The sequence below is a fragment of the Triticum aestivum genome, chromosome 2B (assembly GCF_018294505.1).
Source record: "Triticum aestivum cultivar Chinese Spring chromosome 2B, IWGSC CS RefSeq v2.1, whole genome shotgun sequence".
In the NCBI taxonomy this organism is placed as follows: Eukaryota; Viridiplantae; Streptophyta; class Magnoliopsida; order Poales; family Poaceae; genus Triticum; species Triticum aestivum.
Genome location: NC_057798.1, coordinates 117,549,744 through 117,560,892, shown reverse-complemented (window position 1 = coordinate 117,560,892; position 11,149 = coordinate 117,549,744). Strand labels below are relative to the sequence as shown.

Here is an 11,149-nt window from a genome sequence, read left to right as displayed (position 1 = left end):
TAAGGTTTTAGTAGACAACATAGCAGTCAAGTTATCTAGACCCCTGCACAAAACTTAAGTCGTGTTTAAATCTTTTTTAACTAAAGTATCTGAATGCTACATGAAACATAAGCCAGATGACAGACGCAGAGACCTTAAAAAATTATAAGAGAATTTAGATCACTAAATTAGTGATCTAAATGCTTTTATATTTTTTTTACAGAGGGAGTTACTGGTTTATGCCTTCCGATGCGCAATTTTTGAGTTAATGGACAGAAGTGTGCATCTGGTCCAAGTTTATGGACCAGTGGGACATTTTACTCCAGAACGTTCTAGGCAAAAGAAAACCGTGTCGTCGCTTGGAAGCAGTAGAATGCATTAGTTGGATTCTTTTTTTTAGAAACATGAGATATTTTTTAGACAAAATGGAGAATTTTTTGTAGTAGTACATTTGTTGTTGGAGAAATATAATGGGTTGCTAACTGGGCCACCCCTTGGTAACACACGCGGCGGAATGCCCAAAGGCCCATCGGCTGAAGCAGCCGCCGCCCCATTTGCTGCGGGGGAGAGCCCTGAAAACAAAATTGGTGCGGGGGAGAAGGCGAGTAGCGAACTGGCGATCGAACTCCATCCCCAAAATTTCGAAATCCAAAAGCGGCAAAGAAGTCCACGCCATTTCGGCGAATCCCTCCGTAAGTTGGATCCCTTCCTCCCTCAGCCCCTCTCGCTGCGATCCCATCCCCATACGCACATTCCTCCATGGATTTTCCTGCATAATCCTTACGCCGGGGTGCCCGAACCTGTACGCAGGCCATCTGCTCGACGAAATGCGCCGGACAACCTCCCGGCGCTGGGGGCCTTACCGCCGCGCTGGCCAGGCATCAGCCTCCGCCGCCGGCGCCGGCGCCGTCGGGGTCGACCGCCTCAGCGCCCTCCCGGACGCGCTCCTGCACCACATCATGTCGTTCCTCAAGGCGTGGGAGGTGGTGCCCACCTGCGTGCTCGCGCGGCGGTGGCACCACCTCTGGGCGTCTGTGCCCTGCATCGACCTCCGCGTGCGCCACTCCTCCTTCCGCGATGCCAACCCGCCGGAGGAGTTCCGTGACTTCGTGGACAGCCTCTTCCTCCACCGTGATGTGTCCGCGTCGGTGGACACGCTCCGCCTGCGGTCCAGCGACGACTATGTGGGCTTCGACGAGAAAGATGCCAACTCGTGGATCAGGACTGCTATCAGCCGCAAAGCGCGGGTTATTCATCTTGTTGGACATCGTAAGGGAGTCGCGTTGTTGGACCGCGTGCCCTTCGTCTCTTGCCACCTCAAGATCTTGAAGTTGTCGTATGCCAGGCTCGACGATAGGATCCTTGGACAGCTTTCTTCTAGTTGCAAATCCTTGGAAGAGCTGGATCTGAAGGATTGCTTGGTCACTGGCCCTAAGATTGTGTCTACCTCTTTGAAGACATTAATCATGCTCAAATGCACGTTCAATTGGGACTTCTCCATTACTGCTCCGAACCTCGTGCTGCTGCGCCTCATCACACCTTCCGTCCGAGTTCCGTCATTTATCAACTTTGGGTCACTGGTCACAGGCACCATCATACTTGATGATTCTCTCTTGTGTGATGATTTTGGATACATCAGTGATGAAGATAATTTTGATGAAACTACTGATGATGATAACCACAACAATGATAAGAGAGAGAGCTATAAGATTCATGATGACTGTTCCTTGAGTGATGATGATTTTGGATACATCAGTGATGATAATTTTGGATACATCAGTGATGATAACTTTGGATACATCAGTGATGATGGCAATTTTGATAATTTTGGATTTGGATATGGTTTTCCTGAAGGAAGATATGGACACAGTCGTTACAAGGATAATTATGATTATGGTAGCGATATTGATAGTGATGACAATACCTATGAATATAGTGAGATTGCAAATGATGCAAAGTATGGCTACAAAGGGGCCAAGCTTTCCAGTGAAGATGGTAAGTATGGTGGAAACAGTGGTCGAAATTATAGTAAGATTCTAGGTGGCCAAAATATGCTTGAGAGCCTTTCTACTGCTACGAGTTTGGACTTGTTAAGTGATGCTGGAGAGGTATAGCTATCACCATCTTTTACTGATCTGTCTCTTTCCTCTCTTATTTTCTATTTATATTTTCTGCAGTTATCATCGGACATTTTTTTCCGGACGTTTCACAAAGAAACGTCATGTTCCCTTGAACAGAACACATGTGTCGAATGAACACATTTCTGACCTTCTGCTCTGGTGTCAATACCTGGGTACAGAGTTTAAATGAATAAAGTAGTACTAGTTTGCTTAACCATCAAATGTAGTAGGGCACTGTAGCTTCGAGGGAGCATTGTTTACCATTTACATTCTCATAGGATTGTTTGTCGTTTTTCTCTTTGTTGCAACAGTATATCTTTTCAACAGATTAACTATATATAATGTAAAAAACTGATTAATTATATCCAGTCATTATAAGAGAGTCTAAGGCTGATGTTCCTTCAGTTACTAGAAAACTGATTAAGGATTTTTGTAGGAATTATATATGATAGGATTTCTAAATGAAAAATTTCCTATAGAGCCATTTGGTATATAGGAATGAATTCCTATTCCCATGTAGGACCTGTTCCTGTCCTTCACATTTCAAAGGGGGGAAAACATTAGCTCATACCTAATGGAAAAATTCCTATCCTATGAACCAAGTGACATCTCTTTTCCTATAGGAACTGAGATGCATGTCATCTCACTTCCAATGACTTTTCTATTCTTATGATTTTCCTATCCTATGAACCAAAGGAGGGTATCTTTGTTTTCCCTTCTTTTTTGAGATGGGTATCTTTGTTTTCCCTTCTTTTTTGAGATGGGTATCTTTGTTTTATTCTTTCTGTTGAATAAACCACTCGTATGCTGTTTGTATTGTGAGAACTGAGAAGTTGATTCGACTTACTATTGCTCTTTGCTAAATACTCTTTTGGCTGCATTATGAAGGTGGTTCTGAGTAGGGAATTGAAAAGGTGTCCAACTTTTAGCAACCTGAAGACCCTGTCCCTTGGTGAATGGTGTATGGCCGCTGATTTTGATGCATTAATTTTCCTGCTACAGCATTCACCTAATATAAAGAGGCTTTTTCTCCAACTTAAATTGGTATGTGTGATTACATATTTGGTGTATGCTACTTGATCATTTACTTTATTTTTCTGATCGCATGCTTATTAACAATTTGGTTGTTGTGCTAAAGAACTTCGGCATGAGGAAGGCATTGGAAACAGGTATCAAGCTTGAGAGGAGATCATTTACTTGCAAAGACCTTAGAATGGTTAAGATCAAATGCTCAAAGGATGATGGGAGAGTCCATACCTTGGCACATATGTTCAGTGCAAATGGTATACCCCTTCAGTATATATATGTGCGTCGGAGCGGGAATGCTCGTGAGTCATACCTTCTCTTCATATACCATTTTGTATTTACTTCCAGTATCAGTATTTCCTTACTGGTTTGTTGGTTTATATATTCATGTGCTATTTACTGAGATGTAATGACACACATTGCCATGTTCCTGAAAAGCGAATTATGTTTTAGGTGGCATATGATCTGCTTAGTGTATCATTGATATTCTATTACATGAGAAGTGTATTCTATTAAATTAGAAGATGTTCTTTCATACATGGTCCTAATCTATAGTCATCTACTTTCTGATATTTCTACTAGATCTCCGTGGCCAGAAGTTTATGAGGGAACTCGCCAAGCAAGAACTGGATGAATGTGGGGATGACTGGATGTAACATGACATCCAGAAGTTTACGGGGTCTTCTAGATATTAAATCCTACCGCGATCAAATCGTCCCTTATGTAGTTAGCAAGGACCTAGTAAGCACTGATAATGCTTTCAAAGCTTCACCGGATCTTTTGATATCTTTTTTTGGTAGCATGGATGATGGAACTATTTATCGGTACAAATCGTCGGGAAGTTCTTCCTAGAATCGTGGTGGGATGAGTTCATATGTGTGGTCTGTGGTAACTTTGCTTTCTTACCGGAACAGAAACAAAATTATGGATGCTCCTTGCCTGAATTGTGGTGCAGCTGAGATACGCTTTGTTATTTCACTCTGAATGTATGACTGTACGGTTCATTTGTTAGATTTTTTAAATCTTCGTAAGTAGTGTATTGAAATATGTTTCATCTACAGTAAAAAGGAAATACACTTCATATACATCAGGTAGAATATCAATATTGAAGTAAGCTTCATGCTCTGCAATCATGTGTGCCTACAACTACGAGCAGCGAGGTACTTTCTCTCTGAATAACAAATGCTAACACACCTGAAAAAATGCACAACATTCTTTTGTTGAAAAAGCGCACAGTTAATAAGAGAGCGAATTTCACATGTTACCCACTGTTTTGTGTATTTGTGATAGTATTTACCCCATTTAAATTTTCTGCCACATTGTACCTCAAAATTGTTGTCTTGTGTCTAGTTTAACCCAATTTAACAATTTGCCTGATTTTAACCGGTTGGGTCCACTTGTCAAGATGATGTGTGTGATGGCCAATATTCCAACTTGGGAGTGTAAACCAGATGGGAGTATCCTCCCTACCCACCTAATCGGACTCGCGTCCCCGTCCGCCTAGGTTTCACACAGTGGGTCTGACTTGACCATTGACCAAACCACCAAACATGGTGCAGTCAAATGAGCTGGGTGGTTTTATGGCATGTGCTCAGTGGGGATGCCGAGTGAAAGCTTTGCGCTTTGTCGCTGACGACGACGATGCTTGCGGGCGGTGTTATCTTCATGAAGACCTCGTCGTGGTGCTCCTCTTCGTGTCAGAGTTTCGGGTGAAGACCCTGGTCCCTTCTGGACAACGGCGATGCTCTGCACCGTTCTCCCTCCTCGGGGTGTTGTCGTGGAGCTTAGGTGTTTGGGGCATTGTGTAGCGTTGTACTCGGTTTTCCCAATGCTTTCTTTCGGTAGCGTAGTCGTGTTCTGCATGATTAGATTATCTTGGGATCGACATTGTATGAGAGCTACCTCACCATCGTGTATCGTTCGACCGTGTACTTGGTTTGGGGATTGCTTATATATAAAGCGGGGCGAAAGCCTGTTTCGAGGTTTTATGGCCTGTGCTGGCAGACGGGGATGTAAGAGCAAACCTAGTAGAGTCACCATATTGTGCATCGGAAGGCCAACGTGAGCGCGGCGTCCATTTCTGCTAGGCTGCTATCAACATTGAGTCAAAAATACTCGAGGGCGGCGGGTAGGCGGGTCCCTCCGACGACTGATTCAACCTTACGGTGAGCGTCGTCCTCGGTCAACTCCAAGTAGTCCCACGCCTTCTTCCAGTACTCTCTTGGCGCGGGCCTCATAGGTCTTACCGGGAGGATGCGGCCGCACCAACATGATCGGAGTTGAGTGCGGCGGCGGCGACTAAGGAGGGTTGAGAGGGGGCGGGGTGTCGACCGGTGAAGTGGGGCGGATGAGGTGAGTGTGTCCGCGATGGGGACGGGGGACAGAGATTGAATGTGGTGCTGATCCGTAACTCTAATTCCGTACGTACGAAGCTATTTGAAAAGAAAAACGTACGAAGCTGTCCTTACGTCGAGCGTCTCTCGGTATACACTGCCACAATTTAATTTATTTTTTTCAATGTTGACAATGCCACAAATTTACAAACGGGGGTACAAGTGGAGTTCACTCTCAATAAAAAAAGAGAAGACCGAGTTTACCCCATCCCACTCCACAATTCACTCCGAAGCAGCCGCCAGTGGAAAACCGAGAAAGCGGCAACAAACTCCGCCCATTTCGCCGAGTCTCTCTCCTCTTGGTAAGTTCCATTCCATCCCTTCCTCCACAGATCACAAAATCTCCACGAGGCCGCGCCGTGTGACCCTAAACCTGCGTGCAGGTCTTCTGCTCGACGAAATGCGCCGGAGCACCACCCAGCGCCCGGGGCCGCGCCGCGGCGCCGGCGGGAAGCCCGGCTCCCGCGTCCAGGTCGCCGTGAAGCCCGACCGCCTCAGCGCCCTCCCGGACGCGCTCCTGCACCGCATCATGTCGTCCCTCAAGGCGTGGGAGGCGGTCCGCACCTGCGTGCTCGCGCGCCGGTGGCGCCACCTCTGGGCGTCCGCGCCCTGCGTCGACCTCCGCCTGCACCACTCCTCCGGCCGCGACGCCGACCCGCCGGAGGAGTTCCGCCACTTCGTGCACCGCCTCTTCCTCCTCCGCGACGCGTCGGCGCCCGTGGGCACGCTCCGCCTGCGGTCCGGCGACGAGGACGCGGGCTACGACGAGGACGACGCCAGCGCGTGGATCAGGGCCGCCATCAACCGCAACGCGCGGGTCATCCATCTCGCTGGGCATCGCTCGGAGATCGCGTCGTTGGACCGCGTGCAGTTCGTCTCCTGCCACCTCAAGGTGCTGAAGCTGTCGTATGCCAGGCTCAACGACAGGATCCTCAAGCAGCTCTCTTCTAGCTGCACGTCTTTGGAGGAGCTGGATCTGAAGGATTGCCTGGTGACAGGCCCTGGGATTGTGTCTGCCTCTTTGAAGACTTTAATCATGCTCAAATGCAAGATCGACTGCGCCTTCTCCATTGCTGCTCCGAACCTCCTACTTCTGCGCCTCACCACACCTTACGTCCGAGTCCCATCGTTCAAGAACTTGGGGTCACTGGTCACAGGCACTATCATACTTGATGACTCTTTCTTGGGTGATGACTTTGAACACATCAGTGATGAAGATGACTGTGATGGAACTACTGATGACGACGGGGATGAGAGCGATGATAATGATTGGACAGAGAGCTCTAAGATTCATGATGACTCTTCCTTGGGTGATGATTTTGGATATGATCATTTTATAAGGTTTGGATATGGACATACTTTTGCTGAAGAAAGTTACACGCACGGTCATTACAAGGATAATTTTGATTATGGTAGTGATATCGATAGCGATGACAATACCTGTGAATACAGTGAGATTGCAAATGATGCAAAGTATGGCTACAAAGGGGCCAAGCTTTCCAGTGAAAATGGTAACTATGGTGGAAACAGAGAATGCAATGGCAGGAAGATTTTAGGTGGACGTCATATTCTTGGGTCTCTTTCAAGTGCTAGAACTTTGGAGTTGTTGACTGATGCTGGAGAGGTATAGCTGTCAGCACCTTTTACTGATCTCTCTATCTTTGAGTACGAAAATTTCCATGTTATAGCCATAATTGTTTTTAGCAGCCTTTTCTGATCTTCACAAAAGACATTTATGTTGCTCCCAATATAACGCATATATGTCCAATGTGCACATTTCGTACATAGGTACCAACCCCTGGTTAGCACAGTTGACTTGCTGAAGAGTTCAGAATTCAGATCAAGAAATTAGTACTAGCTCATTTCATCATCAAAGTAGTAGGTGAAATCAATGAGATATGGAAGTGTGTGTGGCTTCAACAGACCATTATTCATCATTTATTTATTTCAGATTAATGTTTGCCATTTTCTTGTATTCTTATTACTGTTTATATTGTTGTATAATTAACTATTTTGAGCATGCACGTAAAATGGCAACGTCCCTTCACATTATAGAAAAGAATGCTGAATCATATTTTACAAATAGGCGCTAATCATGGCTACACATTACTCTCTGTCTTTTCCTTTTCGTGTTGGGTATGCTTTTTTCCTCTGCATATCAAATAGACCTCTTATGTCCAGTATGTAAAATGTGAAGTTGATTCAAATTATTATTGTTCTTTGCTGAATACATTATAGTATGTTGATTCAAATATGAAGTTGATTCAAATACATTATAGTATGTCTTTTCCTTTTCGTGGTGGGTATGTTTGTTTTCTTCTCTGCATATTAAATAAACCTCTTGTATTCAGTATATGAAATATAAAATTGATTCAAATTACTATGTTTATTTGCTGAACACTCATTTTATGTGCAATGTGTAGGTGGTTCTGAGTAGGGAACTGAATATGTGTCCAACTTTTGACAACCTGAAGACCCTGTCCCTTGGCGTATGGTGTATGGCTGCAGACTTTGATGCATTAATTTACTTGCTGCAGCACTCACCTAATATACAGAAGCTCTTTCTCCAACTTAAAATTGTATGTGTAATTACATATTTGGGGCTTATGCTTACTTGATTATCTTTTAGTTTTGAGTACCTGAACACATGCTTAACAACTTTCTTGATCTGCAAAAGAACTTCAATACCAGAAAGGCATCAGAAACAGGTATCAAACTACAGGGAAGATCATTTACTTGCAAAGACCTTCAAATGGTGAAGATTACATGCTCAAAGGATGATGGGAGAGTCCATAAGTTGGCAAATTTGTTTAGGGCAAATGGAATACCCCTCAAGAAAATTTATGTCCGCCGCAGTGGGAGTGCTTGTGAGTCATACCTTCTCTTCAGATAACATTTCGTATTTATTTGTGTTATCGGTATTATTACTTGCTTGTGTGTTTCTGTGCTATTTGCTGACGGATGTAAGCTGCATATTGTCTTGTTCCACCTTCCCCGAAAAGCTACATGTTTTTATGTGCATATAATCTGCTTGATGTCTTGTCACCATTCTGTTAAATTGAAAGTATATTTGTGAACTTAAATATGTTTCTTCTGTGCATGATCCTAAACTACACATTTATCATCTCCTTGATAATTCTACCAGATCTCCGTAGCCAGAAGCAGATGAAAGAATTCGCCAGGCGTGAACTGGAGTTTTGGGGGATGTAACATCCAGCAGCCTCATTTGCTTTCAGATAAGAAATCCTGTACCATGGTCTCCACGAAGCTCTGATCGTGCTCTCAAAGCTGCACGGAAATTCTCGACGCCCTCTTTTTTTTTGTAACATGCATGGCTGATGGTTATGGCCATCAATCATTGGAATGTTCTTCCCCGTATGATGATTTGAGACTTTAAATTTTTTAAACCAGTAGTAGGTCTAGGCTCAACCGCTCAAGTTCATTTTTGCTTTGTTCCTGTAACGGATATGAATGCTCCTCGTTTGAGTGTTTTAGACTGGTGCGTCTCAGGACTTTGCCATGCAACCATGTCGTTTCTACGATGACAAATGTTGATCCTTATATAGGCGGCTTTAGTGCCGTGCAAATCCAGATGTTACATACTACTCCCTCCGTTCCATAATATAAGAACGTTTTTGACACTAGTGTAATATAAGAACGCTTTTGACACTAGTGTAGTTTAAAAACGTTCTTATATTTTAGAACAGAGGGAATAGTACTAGAACGAGATGACAGTAACAGTAAAACTAGGTGCATATTGCCAACTCGTTCTTAGACGTACAGTAACAGTAAAGATGCGGCAGCATCAACCGAATGCAGCGCTGATAATACCGGCAAGTAAAATCGACCAACACTTGGGAAATAAACCCTTAGAGCATCTCCAACAGCGGTGATATATATCACGCGCGGAGCGGTTGGACGCGCTCCAGCAGGCGCGGGAGACTCTGGCGTGCGGGAAAAAAATCGCACATGCCCGAGCCCGCCAACCGCCACTCCAGTGCCTTTCTTCTTCCCCGCCACCCCCTTCTTCCTCACATCTAGCGCCCCATCACCGCCGCCGCGCCTTCTCCCCCGCCGTCGACATGCCGCTGTGCGCTCGAAGCAGCTCCGGCTACCGCGGCGTCAATGCTCGCCCCTCCAGCATGCTTTACGTGGAGATCCGCTCCGGCAGCGTGCGTCTCGGTGTCGGGACATTCGAGACCGCCAACGAGGCCGACGCGCCGACGTGCCAACAGGCGCAAGACTTCACGCCTCCACCGCGGCTAATAACCGACGAGGACCGCCGCACATGTATGAAGGCACTCTCGGTGGCGACGTCATGCAGGAAGTGCTGGCGCCACTCCGCAATGGCGTACTCATCTGCCTCGGCACATAGATAACAATAGACTTGTACATACAAAATTCACAGCCTTCATACAAAATTCTATACATAACAATAGACCATAGATAAGAAATCCACAAATAATTCTCAAAAAACATATACAAAATTTCAGAATTCTTGTAAACTAGTATTTTAAGAAATATTACAATTGATATCCATCAGTTCACAAAGATTCAAATATCGGTCGATCCAAATTTCCTTGCGACCAAGTGTTGGCCTAAACTGTTTTCATGTGCCATCATAGTTCAAGTTTGTTCACAACAAAGAAAAAAATTGAATTATCAATTGCCATGTCCGTGGCAGCGATACTTTCGAATAAGATGAACTGCAAGACGACGATCACTAGCCCTACTTATGTTTTATGTCATTTCCGCATCGCCGTCAGATATTATAACTTGATGTTCACTGAACTACACAAAAAATTAAGTTAGCACTGGTTTACATTTTCAATAGAATAATTTTGAGTATATAAACGGATTAAGATGAAATAATATCAACCAACATATTGTATGTGCAGTGTGCATAATAAAATCGAGACCACACTTGCTTGCAAAAAGAATATAATTTTTTCAAGCTTCTTTGAGCATCTACAAAGTACTCAGATTCAGAATGTCCTATGAACCAGAATGCCACTTGCAGTCAATACTAAGTACTCAGATTTAATATCCATTTGTCAGGGGATAAAGCAAAAAGAATCAAATTTATGATCAAGCTGATGTCTGTGTGTGTGTCATCCTATGCCATGTAAAAATGTTGGACAATATTCTGACCGAAGCAAGCAAGAAAAATAATCACAAGCTGGAAAAGCACGACTAGAGTACCAAATTACTAATAAATACGTAGTATGTGGCCACACTATACTGCTACTTACAAGCTACTTCATGATGAGTAAATCATTTGTCAAACAGATTGCTACACAAGTTCACTTAAATGACAACATGTCCTAATCGGAGCAATAGGGAAAAGAAAGTAAATAAATAACATCTTTAACTAGCTAGGCACTTGGCAAGCTGGTAGTACTATCAGATTCCTTATAATGAGGGGAGCTCCTTTTCACACTTATGCCTTTTGTATTCCAAGGCAAATTAAAATAAGGCATATGTCTACGGGGAGCTCTTGGCTAGTTCATTGTGACTTATTATCATAATTAGTTTGCTACTTTATCTATTATGTTGTCATCAATGCCAAAATGGGGAGGTTAAAAGGGCATTTATGCCCTTAATTATTTTTTGTGCTAATGACAACATAGC

General features: G+C 44.1%; 2 protein-coding genes across 2 annotated transcripts; both read left to right on the top strand.

The window, feature by feature from the left end:
• The first annotated feature begins 493 nt into the window (after positions 1 to 493).
• LOC123039076 (uncharacterized) lies at positions 494 to 4,103 on the top strand. Its single transcript, XM_044462376.1, has 5 exons — positions 494 to 671; positions 790 to 2,087; positions 2,988 to 3,143; positions 3,238 to 3,427; positions 3,708 to 4,103. The coding sequence occupies exons 1-5, from the start codon at positions 494 to 496 to the stop codon at positions 3,779 to 3,781; spliced, it is 1,896 nt and encodes a 631-aa protein (XP_044318311.1). The 3' UTR covers positions 3,782 to 4,103.
• Positions 4,104 to 5,715: 1,612 nt separating this feature from the next.
• Positions 5,716 to 9,079, top strand: LOC123043814 (uncharacterized). Its single transcript, XM_044466406.1, has 5 exons — positions 5,716 to 5,820; positions 5,902 to 7,142; positions 7,942 to 8,097; positions 8,196 to 8,385; positions 8,664 to 9,079. The coding sequence occupies exons 2-5, from the start codon at positions 5,919 to 5,921 to the stop codon at positions 8,726 to 8,728; spliced, it is 1,635 nt and encodes a 544-aa protein (XP_044322341.1). The 5' UTR covers positions 5,716 to 5,820; positions 5,902 to 5,918; the 3' UTR covers positions 8,729 to 9,079.
• The last annotated feature ends 2,070 nt before the right edge of the window (positions 9,080 to 11,149 follow it).